At 37.0% G+C, this 12,525-nt stretch overlaps 1 protein-coding gene across 3 annotated transcripts in view; it reads left to right on the plus strand.

Annotated features, from left to right (window-relative positions):
- Positions 1-12,525, plus strand: part of LOC145667104 (uncharacterized) — a 78,631-nt gene that overhangs the window by 18,442 nt on the left and 47,664 nt on the right. For all 3 annotated transcript variants that reach the window (XM_081734842.1, XM_081734841.1, XM_081734840.1), the window contains exon 2: positions 242-431. In XM_081734842.1, coding sequence (XP_081590968.1) covers positions 255-431 — 177 coding nt within the window. In that variant the 5' untranslated portion in view covers positions 242-254. The remainder of the gene's footprint in view (positions 1-241; positions 432-12,525) is intronic.

Below are 12,525 nucleotides of genomic sequence, written 5' to 3' on the forward strand. Positions count from 1 at the left end.
TGCCATATTTAATTGAACAGGAAACCACTATTGTTGTTCCTTGTAAGGTTGCCAAGTATTGTTTTATGGAGAAAAAAAAATAGTTTAAACCCTTATGAAGAATCCATATTTATATCGAAAACAAAATTAAGCAGGTTATAAAATGTCATTCTGCAGGTGAGTCCTGCTTATTGCTACTGTTTTTTTGTCTGCATTAGCCCTACCCAAGGTAGAAAGTCTGAAATTGTCTTCTTTTTTGTAGAAGTTCGAGCAAGATGAAACAGCCGTACGGGTGGGTCGTAGTAATTAAGAGGAACGGCGAAGATGGCGCTATTTACCCATTAGTTACAGAAACATGCGCAATCGGGAATAGCACAGCGTGTGACATAAGGATACAATTGCAGAGTGTCGCTCCTAGACACTGTTGTATCAATGTCGACAACACCGGCCAGGTAAAGGGAGTAGTTTTTGAGTTTTATACAGGAATGTGTTATGATGTTTCTCTTACATTTTTGTAATCGGGCTTTAGTGTTTACTTTAGACTCAGAAAAGTTTGTAATATTTTGGACAAAACCACAAAATATTCGAACTGGGTTCCATTTAAATAAGTAAATAAAAAATATTCCTGCAAATCTGTATCAGAAAGGAAAACAGGTTTGGTCGTCCCCTATGAACAATGAACAAATAAGGCAAATATCGTTTGTCTCAGCATCACACTTATGGTCTTCGCAGAACGTGAAACAACTGCATATGCAAGCCCGTTTCTCGTTGGCTGGATTCAGTGTTCCTTTCGGTATCGAGGCTATATGAGACGTAGACTTACAACTTAATGTGGAATCCGAACCATTGAAATGTGTTCAGATTTCAATGCTCTCCCACCAGGAATCGAGCCCGAATCCTATACACGAGTAGCGCGCGCTTTCGTTTTCGTTCTAGTTATATGAACAATGAGTCTTCTTCAGAATCCCTTACAGATAGCGGTCTGCCGTTGGTGTAAACTTGGTGCCATTGTTGGTGGGTGTGTATGCGGCATAATTACATTCACATTAATAGTAGTTCATGCCTCACAGCCTAGCTGTTGGAAGTTCGTTGAACCTGTTCTCCGTTAATTCGTGTGACATGATGTGCTTGCGGAGGAAGTGGGCGATGAAAAACAACCGTTTTCCATTCCTTTAGTACAGATCAGTTTGATTAGTTAAGTAACAATTCCTGTATCAGGTACCTGTATCTATTCTATCACACCATTAAGTATAATGAGAAGCGTTAGTGTAGAAACTAGTATGAAGAGCGGAACGATATAATGCTTGATAAAATTCTTTGATATTCATTAAGACAATTTCAGTAATTCCGAACCACAGATAGAACACGTTTGATTTTCTAGAAAAATTTAATCATTATTGAGTACATAATTTCCTCTGATGAAGCAGGAAATTCCTTCCTTCGATATGTACAACCGTGGTTGTAAGCAAAATAAGGATGTGTCAAATTTTCCCTTGTGTGGAAGTTTTCTCTTTGTTTTCTGAAACACCTTTCCAGCGTAATGAGCTTTGCATCCGTTCGTTCAGTTTATGGATGTTTTGTAAATCACAATGATAATACAGAGTGGATCAAAAGTCTAGCACTACCCTTTTATTTTTAAAATGACTTGAGGAAGGATGATGAAAGTTTGAATGTGAGTAATTGGGATGGGAGCGCATCAAATTGTCCCATTTGGCATTATGACGGGCATCTTGGGATCCGCCATTTTGAATCAGGTCCAGTATTCAAATGGGAAGGGAGGCATGCTACACATGATTTTAGCCTAGAATTTCACGAGTTTAGTGGCGTAATGAACTTGTGGAGTAAACATTACATGTGGGATCCTACAAGATATGTTCTATCTGTTCCTCATTGTGTGCTGTACATAAAGCAAGACGTTCTTTCCAGTCCTGATGGATACGTAATAACACTTTTCGGCGTCACAGTCACAAGCGTGCATGATTCGTTGTTCGAGGGTCGGAGATCGGTGATCTTTTTCTTGATAGACTTATCTCTAGGGCCGTCTCAAAGCACTAGTTTAAGGGTATCAGGTCGGGCGAAAGGGGTGGCCACTCAGTTGGCCCTCGACAACCAATCAAGTGGCCCTGGAACTCTGCATGCAACCACTCTGATACACGATGCATAGTGAGGAGGTGCAGTGTCTTGTTGGAAAAAAATAGGGAAGTCATCTTCTAGGTTCAGCTGTGATGGGAACACCTGTTCCTACAACATGTCAAGATAAGATTCTCTCTCCCCATTTAGGTTTCCATAAATGAAGGACGGCCCAATGATACGAGTGTTCTATATCCCACACCATATCATTACCTATTCCACACCACTTACCCTCGAGGCATCTGTTCATGCTGGATTGGTGATTCTGTTTTTTGACCTCACCATTCACATGGAACAGAGCCTCACCACTTAACGCACAAAGAGAAAGAGTAGCTTCCTCATTACACTTTGTCACAGCCTATTCTGCAAATTACATTCTCCTATCTGGGTCATCCTCCGTTAGGTATTGCTGGAGTTGAGTTTGTATGGATGCCATTTGTTTGTGTGCAACACACCGAATATCAATTTCTGATTTACATCTGAAACAAACTGAACGTTTAGTACAGTGTTCCGGGCTTTTCACCAAGTATGCTAGAACTGCCGTTGCTGTTGCCTCATCCGTTGCAACCCGGGGCGTCCACTGTGTTGTTTGTCGTGTACAGATCCAGAAACTTTAAATTTCTGCAACATACGCGACACTGTGGCATGTGCAGTGTTGTCCCTCTCTTGATGCCGGGCATTGAAGTCAGCGATGGCTCTGACAGTGTTCCCCACTGATAACAATTTCAATCCTTTCTTGGCGGGTAAGAGTCATGTTCTATCATCTGAAAAGACAAATGAAAACCCATTACGTTATCCAATATGCAATGTTTACTTCACAAAATTTCATTACTGATTAAAGTTAGGTTAAAAGTATCTTGAGATTCGTATTTCTGATGAAATTCTAGCCTAACATCATGTATTGCATTCCCCCTTTCCCATTTGAAATATTGGACCTTACTCAAAAGCGAATGATTTCAAGATAGCCACTATGATGCCAAATGCCACTATCTGGTACGCCTCTGCCCAAATTACTCACATTCAAAGTTTCGTCATTTTTCCTCAAACTGATTCAAAAATACTAGGATGGTGCTGGACTTCCTCACCGTGTAGTAGTTTTAGAAGCATAATAATAAACACTAGGGTGATTATAATTAATTTGCAAATCAACTATATAGCTATTTGTATATACAGTATTCTTGTTGCATGCCTATCATAAACATTTCTTGTATGTGCATTTCATTTTCCTATTTTGTTAGTTTGCCTGTCTTTTTGTGTTAACCAATGCACTTATTCTTTCAGTAGTTCAAATGATTACTGTGTTTCTGTTTAATACGCGAAGAACCTATTTATTAAAATGAAGAGTATCCTACCTGGAATTTGCATAACTCAGTAACTTGTAAGAAGCAGTATTATGAGCAGTATTGCAATTAAAAACCGAATATTTATTTCTCGTGCAGGGAATATTTTCACGTAGGAAGGCAGAGTAATGGAAAGTGATAAGGAGTAGCATTTACAGCTAGCACAAGATGTGATTTTTTTCAGACGAGCAATCTGTAGCTAGCATGTCATGTTTCTCAGTTTCCATTGCCCTTCCTTTTCCCGTAAATCTTCCCCTCATGTAGAAGAAAGTTAGGTTTTTAAATGTAATAATGTGTTTTAACAGGTAGGATTTTTTCTCATGACATATGTATTCTTTACTTCTATTTATTTTTTCATTAAATCTGTTTTTGACTGCACTTTAACTGCAATATTATGTGTTACTTTTCTTTGTATGTGTACCGGTATATCTTGAGTCGATTCCACAGTTCTGTATTAAATGGGGTATGGAACGCGGAGAGAATTTCCAGAACTCATTATATGCATTTAACTATATCCAGTGTTTCGCAGAGTATGTCTGCCTTCCTGGGCCCAGCGATGTTATCGGACTCAAGGGAGAGTGACAATAATAGCTAAGATCGAGTAAGGAGGTTTTTGGTAACTGAAAAGGTTTTTCAAAGATTGTTTGAAAAGTGAAAGAGAGAAAACAAATACAACCACATTAAACATGAGTGTTAAATTAAAGCAAGGTTGGCAAAAACCATGGTTTTTATTTTTAAAAAAAGGGGGGAGTGTTAAACCCGGTTAACCAGGTTTTTTGGTTTAAATAATTTTTCCTATGTAATTATATTACATATGGGCAGAAATAAGTTTGTTTCGCCTTGCTGTAATTATGCAACTACAGGGTTTTGCTGGGAGTGGTCAAGTGGTCACATAAGCTTAAAGCGGAATTCAAACGGCTTCCCGGCTTACATCCGAGAGAAATTGTCCTCCATTTGGACTTGAAACCGGTACTAACTGGCCACAAATGCAATGAGTCTGCCGACTCACTCACGAAGAACTCCTGATAAAAATACGTTGTACTGAGCTTTACATACTTGTTAATATAATTGTCAAGAGTCATTTCAGGCCAGGAAGATAGTTGCACAAGTGAAACCATTATACAGAATTACATATAAATCAGGAAACTCTCGCCTTAGCCATGGGAAAAATCCTGTTATTACTTTAAATGCAAAACAAATCCCGTTATTCCTTTGCATGTAAAATTTTAAGGTTAACGTATCATAATCAGTACGCTAAAACTGAGGTATTAAATTCCAGATTTAGTATGTAGATATCATTCAATAAGATTAAAACGAAGTCCAGTCCAAGCTAATGTTGGAAGCTACGTAGGCAGTCGATAAATTTTGCCAATATCTATCAATATATTTAGGCAGCTTTTGCTTCTTTATAAAAACAACAAGCATTCAGGCAAGCAGAAATATACAGTGTGGTTTCGTTTTGTATGATTAGGCTTAACTTAAAGTGACATTCAAACCGCTACTTGGTTTACACTTGAAAGGAGGGTTGTGGTTTGAACGAAAGTTGAACATGCGACATCTTGATTAAAAGGTGAAAAGGAGATAAAAGTAATGCAGATGCTTTGATATGTGGAAACGTCACCATAAAGTTCTCACGATTTAAAGCATTTTTCGTTTTTTTTTTTTTTTTTATTATTTTATTTATTAAACAGCTGGTTTAAACCACCTTGGTTTAAACCAGGACCAGCCAACCCTGGTTTAAAGTGACATAATCTTAGAAAGGGTTACTCAATGAATAACCAAAACACAATATTTGCCAGAGCACCCGAATAGCAAATCAACACAAACGTTTGAGCGGCAAATGTCACTCTCTTTAGTGTTTATCCGTAGAGAAATCTACGCTGTTTAAAAAACATTGCGTTATTCTGATCAGTAACGTCCATTGTAGAATTAATATTATCATTCTTGAATATTTGCTGTTAAATTTTCTTGTTAATATTGATGTTTTCTTATATTTATCCAGAGTATAATCAAATAAATATCAAAACAATAGATATAAGTATTGGTGATAATTAAGACAATGCTTTTAGGTTACTTGGATTTTGTAACCTGTGCTGTTTTCTCATTTGGATATATTTAAAATTGTAGTTAAATTGGGGGGGGGGGGGAATCATAGAATAAAAAATAATCCACTTAACATAAAAGCAATGTTTGAATTACCACCAATATTTTTTTCTGTTGTTTTGATGTTTACTTGATTAGACTTTTGATAAAGGTAATGAGAAAATAGCATTGGTATTAACAAGGAAATTTAGAGCTCTCTCGTGGCCAAAAACGGTTAGCGTACGCGCCTTTAACACGAAAGAGACGGATTCGATCCCTGGCCTAGAGGTCATGTGGTTCGAATCCCACGTTAAGCTGTAGGTCCACGTCCCGTATAGCCTCGCTGCTGATAGGAACCCTAAGCTTAAAATCAAATCAACAAAGAATTTTAACAGCAAATTTTCGAGAACCGCAAATACAATTTATACAGGGCCGGAAACTAGTCAAATTATGTAATTCTTCAAGAACGTCGATTTCTGTAGGGAAACGCACTGAGGATGGCTACAACTTGTTGCTGAAACATTTGTATCGATTGTTATTCGGGTGCTGTGGTGAGAAATTTTATTTTATTTGATACACATTCTATTACATCATTAAGTTGTTGAATAAATACTCTAGATACGAATAAGTTAGTTATTCCCCACAATCTAGTTCGTCCGACTACGATATCAGTATGATAATTTTTTACTTTCACTTCAGCTTTTATCCTTCTCCTGCACTATAGACACCACTACCTGTCTTCCTGAACCACAGCAGCATTTAACTTATGGTAGAAACCGATCACTATCAGCAACATTGGAATGCACTGAATAAACTGGACTATATTACATGCATGTCGACTGAGCTTTCTGTCTTGTATCAGCAGTACACCATCTACCTATACCCTATATACATCCTGGTATTACTGTACTCTGATTTTTTTTTATTTATTTATTTTTTTTTTTTTGTGAGATTTTTCCAGTTTTTTGCTTTTTTCGGTGGGTACTTTCTAAATTATTTTCTGTGCTCGTTCCTAATTGGATCCGGGAATTCGTTATGGTAAAGGGCTCCTTTAGTTTGTATTAACTTTTGTGATCGGGCCCATTCTCAACGAATAGATTTTAATTCCGATTTAACTTTTATCACTGTGCATGAATGATTTCCTGTTCAATCGTGCTTTCCCTTAATTTTGCACACATGTAAAATAAAGCTGATGTAAATTATTTTGAAAAGACATTGTGTTAAAGCTATTTTAAATTGTTGTGTGTTTATATACATAAAACAGTCAAAAATAAGGCGAACAGTGTTAATAAAATATGAGAGGTTGTAAAACACTGTTCAAAGTGAGCATCTCAGGGGCATACTGTATTCGTATGCGTATGATTTGTTAAAACCTTCTTGGCAACTATTTTTGCTAACCTTTAGAACACACCATACGTGTATTTACCTCACCTGCTATATTACCCGCTGTTCAGGTTCTTGAGCTTGGGAAACCGGTAGTATTCGTCGAGTTATGTCGTATCACTTCAGTTGGCGCATTCGCAGGAGGAAAGGTTTTCTTTGGCGGAAAAGATAAAAAGACATGCGCTCTTCAAAGGAAATCAGCAGAAATGTTAAGTGTGTTACTGCGCAAGTTGCACTTTGAAGTTGGAGTCTTGTAAAAGCACGAATTGCTTGTGTAAATATTTTCATAAGTGTATGGTTTATTATATATACACCGGGTGTAACAAAATGTGAGAGAACCTAAAGCACCTCGAATTCATTTCCTAACAAGCTGTGGTGTTGGCATGATGAGAACTTAAGGGAATAACCTACAGAACTGGCAATGTTGCTTTCTCATTGCTTTTAAGTAGGGCGTCTTACTACAGTTGAGTTCAAGCGAGCGTACAATTGGAGAAAGTTCCACCATTTCATATTGAAAAGCTTCTTCCAAGAACTTGTTCTCCCATTATTTCGTATCTTCTAACTGAATTGACCTATGGCTCTGAACTTTTGATACACCCGATATATATATTATATAGAATTCAATATTCTTAAATCTTTACCTCTCACTCTCACCCTAGCTTATGCCATTCGCAGAACCCGTATCAGTTCCACTCCACCGCTCCTCAATAATTGTCAGCACTCGTGCTGAGGAAACCTCCACATAGTCCAGTCCAATTAGGCTTTAACTCAGATATTTAAAATAAAACGAAACTTACTGGAATATGTAACACTAGTTATGATGTACTTCTGGCAAAAAATCTCCAAGAATCCTGTGACGGGTTTAAGAGCTATGACATAGCTGCCGTCAAAATTCGTAGTGAAATGTTTGAATGCGTATAACTTCTCGCGTAATAAAGCAAAGACGTTCATTTTTGAGACGAACTGAAGAAAACAGATTGGAAAATTTGTAGAATAAACTGGTTAAATCGAAGTTTTTTTTTTTAATATTTACTTTATTTCCACATAAACTGCAAAAATTCACTTTTTTGAATACTTGTTTTGAAGCTTGCACGTAAATATCTCCCTGACTATACATTACTAATACATGTTTCTTGCATAATATTGTAGGCCATCTTATTAGCTTTAAAATGACATCTGTTTTATTTCTCTATCGCAAAAAATAAAGAAACTACATGAATTTATTTTGTGGATCATGCGATCCGCAACATGTGCTGGATGAGCATAAAGTCTAATTTTATTTACGGTTTGATAGCAAATGGTCAGAAGTATTGTAAATTTCTTTTACCAGCTACTTGGTTAGAGTAGATAGGGAAGTTATGTACCTGCTATGACAGCTATTTTGAATACTATCATATTGGGTTTCGATAAATTTTTGTAACAAGGTTTTGCATTGCTTAAATATTTAAACTACCGTTATGAATAACGTACGAAATATTATTGAAGATTAACAGCCTTATATCAACACTTGCATAGCAATACGTGGAGCTAAAATAAATAAAAACAGTGTTTAATAATAAAAAGTACTCTAAAAATGATAATAATATAAATTAGCGTAGACAAGGTAATACTCTAAATATATAGATTACAGTACATGCAACACCAGTTGTTTCATTTAGTTCGGACGCTTACGTTATGCTTGTGGAGAATTTAACTCGTTGCTAACTTCAATGCCATTTTCATTAGCACGTCTTTCATGACCGTTTTCTGATTTCGTGACTTATTCACGTGTCATGAAAAATTCACGAAATCAGAAAACGGTCATGAAAGTTAAGAAATTTGGCTTTTGGGTCACGATTGTTTTAAAATCTGTACAAATATGAGTATACATTGGAAACTTTTGTTCTATAAAAGGTCAAAATTACCATAAAATTGTCTATGGTCGGCTTTAGACGCTACCAAATCGCAAGCAAAGCACGCTTCTATCGAATGCATGAAAATTCGGCCCAATTCGCACCCAAATTCGCTCTTGAAATTGTTACCAAATTTTATGGTTTGGGAAAAAAAAGTCACGAAATTTCATTTTAGAATTTTAGTAGACACCCTGAACTACCTCGTACAGGATGGGGTTGTAAAGTACGAAACAACAAAGTTGTATCAGTTACAACACTTGAACCAACTGTTCCTGATAGCCTTCTGAAGCTAGTTAGTTTGAAGTAATGCAAAACCTTGTTTCAAAAATTTATTGAAACCCAAAATGATAAAATTCAAAATAGCTGTCATAGCAAGTGCGTAACTACCCTATCTACTCTAACCAAGTAGCTGGTAAAAGAAATTTACAATACTTCTGACCATTTGCTATCAAACTGTAAATAAAATTAGACTATGCTCATCCAGCACATGTTGCGGATCGCATGATCCAGAACATAAATTCATGTAGTTTCCTTACTTTTTGCGATAGAGAAATAAAACAGGTGTCATTTTAAAGCTGGCCTACAATATTATGCAAGAAACGTGTATTAGTAATCTATAGTCAGGTAGATATTTACGTGCAAGCTTCAAAACAAGTATTCAAAAAAGTGAATTTTTGCAGTTTATGTGGAAATATTAAAAAGAAAAAAAAAAAACTTCGATTTAACGACTATAGTTTATTCTGCAAATTTTTCAATCTGTTCTTTTCAGTTTGTCTAACAAATGGACGTCTTGGCTTTATTACGTGAAAAGTTATACGCATTCAAATATTTCATTATGAATTTTGACGGCAGCCATGTCATAGCTCCTAAACCCGTCACAGGATTCTTGGGGATTTTTTTGCCAGAAGTACATCATAACTAGTACTACATATCCCAGCAAGTTTCGTTTTGTTATTTTAAATGTCTGGGTTTGGCCCCAAAAATGTCTAATTTGACTGGACTAACAGCCTTATCTGGAATGAAGTTCTGTAGAAAACCTTATAAAAGATTTTTCCAACCCGCCCTAAAATCGTGTACGGAACGACCTCTAACTTTCACACCCTCGTTACTAGAACTGGCCCCTTTGAAAGACGCTGCCCCTCAGGAAATGCCAGAAACCTTATGTGTAAAATCTTTCCGATGCTGGATATCAGTTTGAACTTTCACAATCCTGGTACAAAGATGATTATCGTTCTTGGGAAGTAATTTACATCCATAAATGTGCCTATTTTCCAGCTTCCAATGTTGGTGAAATTCTTTCATCCTTCTTTCGATTAACATCAGCCTTCACCGATACTCTGTTGAGATCGAATTCCTCACCTACCTATTCCAAAACACAACCAATCACAGTAGTGCATTTGACCACGTCTTCCTCATAAATATGAAGATTTTTATCACCACCATGTCTGCGAACCGCCTTTAGTGATAGTTGTATGTAATACTCTGCCTTACTTCACTCACTCAGTTGCCCATATTCCATTTATTTTTATCTTTACCAGTTTCTTTTCATTAATGTTCAGGGTGCCCACCCAACAGTGAATAAGCCGTGAATTTCGTATACCGTTAACATTCCTGGGTGGATTTCCTTATCAAATCTTGAAAATCTAATAAATTAATAGAAAAACTTGTCAGAACCCGCCCAGGGCATGTTTTATTGTCGCTAAGTTGTCAGTAAAGGTTTTATGTATTTCCGATCGTGAAATTTAAAAACTTTGGACTGCAAAAATCTTGAGAAAATCATGAATTCGATTATTTAGTTCTTTGTTTCAGATTTGTTGTTATACGTTATTTGTCTTCTTGTTTTGACGTCTCCCATTTTTATTACCTTAATTTTATATTTATTATTTGTTTCTTCCTTAATTTTCATTTTCTTATGCATCTATTCATAAATTTTCTCTTCATTTCTTGTTTCTTTGCTTCTACCGGCCCACCCGTCCCATTAGTTTTCTTTTTCTTCACTGGACTACCTATATATACGTATATGAACTGGATTCTGCTCCAGATTTCCTGAACCCACAAACTGTGCTCGTTTTAGCAGTTGCAAATTCTCCAGTCCTATTGATCTCCTAAAGTGCACCAACTGAGTTTCAGTATTCATCGAGAAACCTATCACTGTTACTGCGATATGTCGATTCCCGATTTTCCCTACTCTGCGGTCACTGCAGCGTCTTGGTATATACCGTATACTTTGCATTCAACATGAGTTTTTTTATTTTATATATACGGAATTGTGCTGAAAAATACGGAGTTGTCTTTCTTTCGCGACATATGATATGGAGTTGTTCTTTACTGAAGAGAATCACGAACTATAATTAAGCTCTGTCCCAGGTTCGATTCCCGGTGGGGTCACTCGGTCGAAAAAGTGTAACACGCTTTTTCAGGCGAGCCACCCTGAATGAGGTTTTCTTCATTCACACCAGGCAAATGCCGGGGTGGAACCTTATAGATCTCAGGTCGCTTCCCTTTACCCGGATTGTATGCTCGCCGAGGGACGTCATCCCTCAAAACGTGACGGACTAAATGGCCTTAGATGCCGAAAGCTCAGAAATCTAAATCCTAATCCTATAATTAAGCTCTGACTTTACCTTTTTCCTCACCCACGGCTTTGGCCATTAATGTTTATGGATTCAGTGGACCCTTCCAGTGAGATAGGCTAACTTAGGTCTGTATCTGAAATGACTTTTAGTGTAGTTTTATAGTGAGCTCTGAATATATATCCAGCATGTGCTGTAGATGTATTTTTTGTAATCTTTTGTTAAAAAAAAATGGAGGGTAGTTTTGGATTCAGAAATATATAGTAATTCGCCGTAAAAAAAAATCCTTAGTCCCCAAAACCACTGGGCATTATCTTACCCTCGGATTGTCTCACACGAAACTTTTGTGTTTCCTCTGAGTTTAAAGGCTTTTGGCTCAGACTCAAAGTGTTGGACTTAGATGTCATACTGGATTACATATCTTGACCAGAACCTAATATGATTTTATTCATAAAGGTGAATGATCTACTTAGAACCGAGTACTCACAGCCAGCAGTGGTCACCATTCAGAAGTTTGACAACCCATCTGCCGGATATTTCATGTTTGTTTCCATCACATTATGTTGTAGTCTGTCATATAAGATGCCAATAACTTCTGCAATACGTTGAAAGATAACCTTTCGATCCTATATTACGATATCATGCATGACATAAGTTTCCAAAGGTTATACTAATAATAGAGCCCACAGGGTGTGCTATCACCAACATACCTGGCCAGCACGCCGAGTTTGGTCAGATATCTCCAACTTCTTCTATTATTCATGACATGACACAAAGGCCAAGGCTTCACTCTCGGGAAGCCGAATTGAGTATGGGCAAATGAGCGTTCAGAATCACATGCAGATAAGAGAATACTAAGATCTTCGGGGTTACGAACTAGGTTGCTATTTAAAACTAACCATGGCTGTATTAGCATTTTCTTTCAGCAGTGTATTTTGACTAAGCATTGAAGTGTGTTGGTATTCACCAACTTCAGTGCCTTCCAGTATTGCTGTATATAATATGAAGGGTTCTCAGGAGTACTGGAAAACCTGGAAATAAAAGTGTGTCGTGGAAATGCCCTGGAAAACAGAAAATGGTGAAAATCCTGGTTACTCTTGAATTCCCTCTCTGTGGCCAGCACTGACAGAATATTTCTTTAATTTT

Source organism: Thermobia domestica, chromosome 12 (assembly GCF_964235325.1).
Source record: "Thermobia domestica chromosome 12, izTheDome1.hap1.1, whole genome shotgun sequence".
In the NCBI taxonomy this organism is placed as follows: domain Eukaryota; kingdom Metazoa; phylum Arthropoda; class Insecta; order Zygentoma; family Lepismatidae; genus Thermobia; species Thermobia domestica.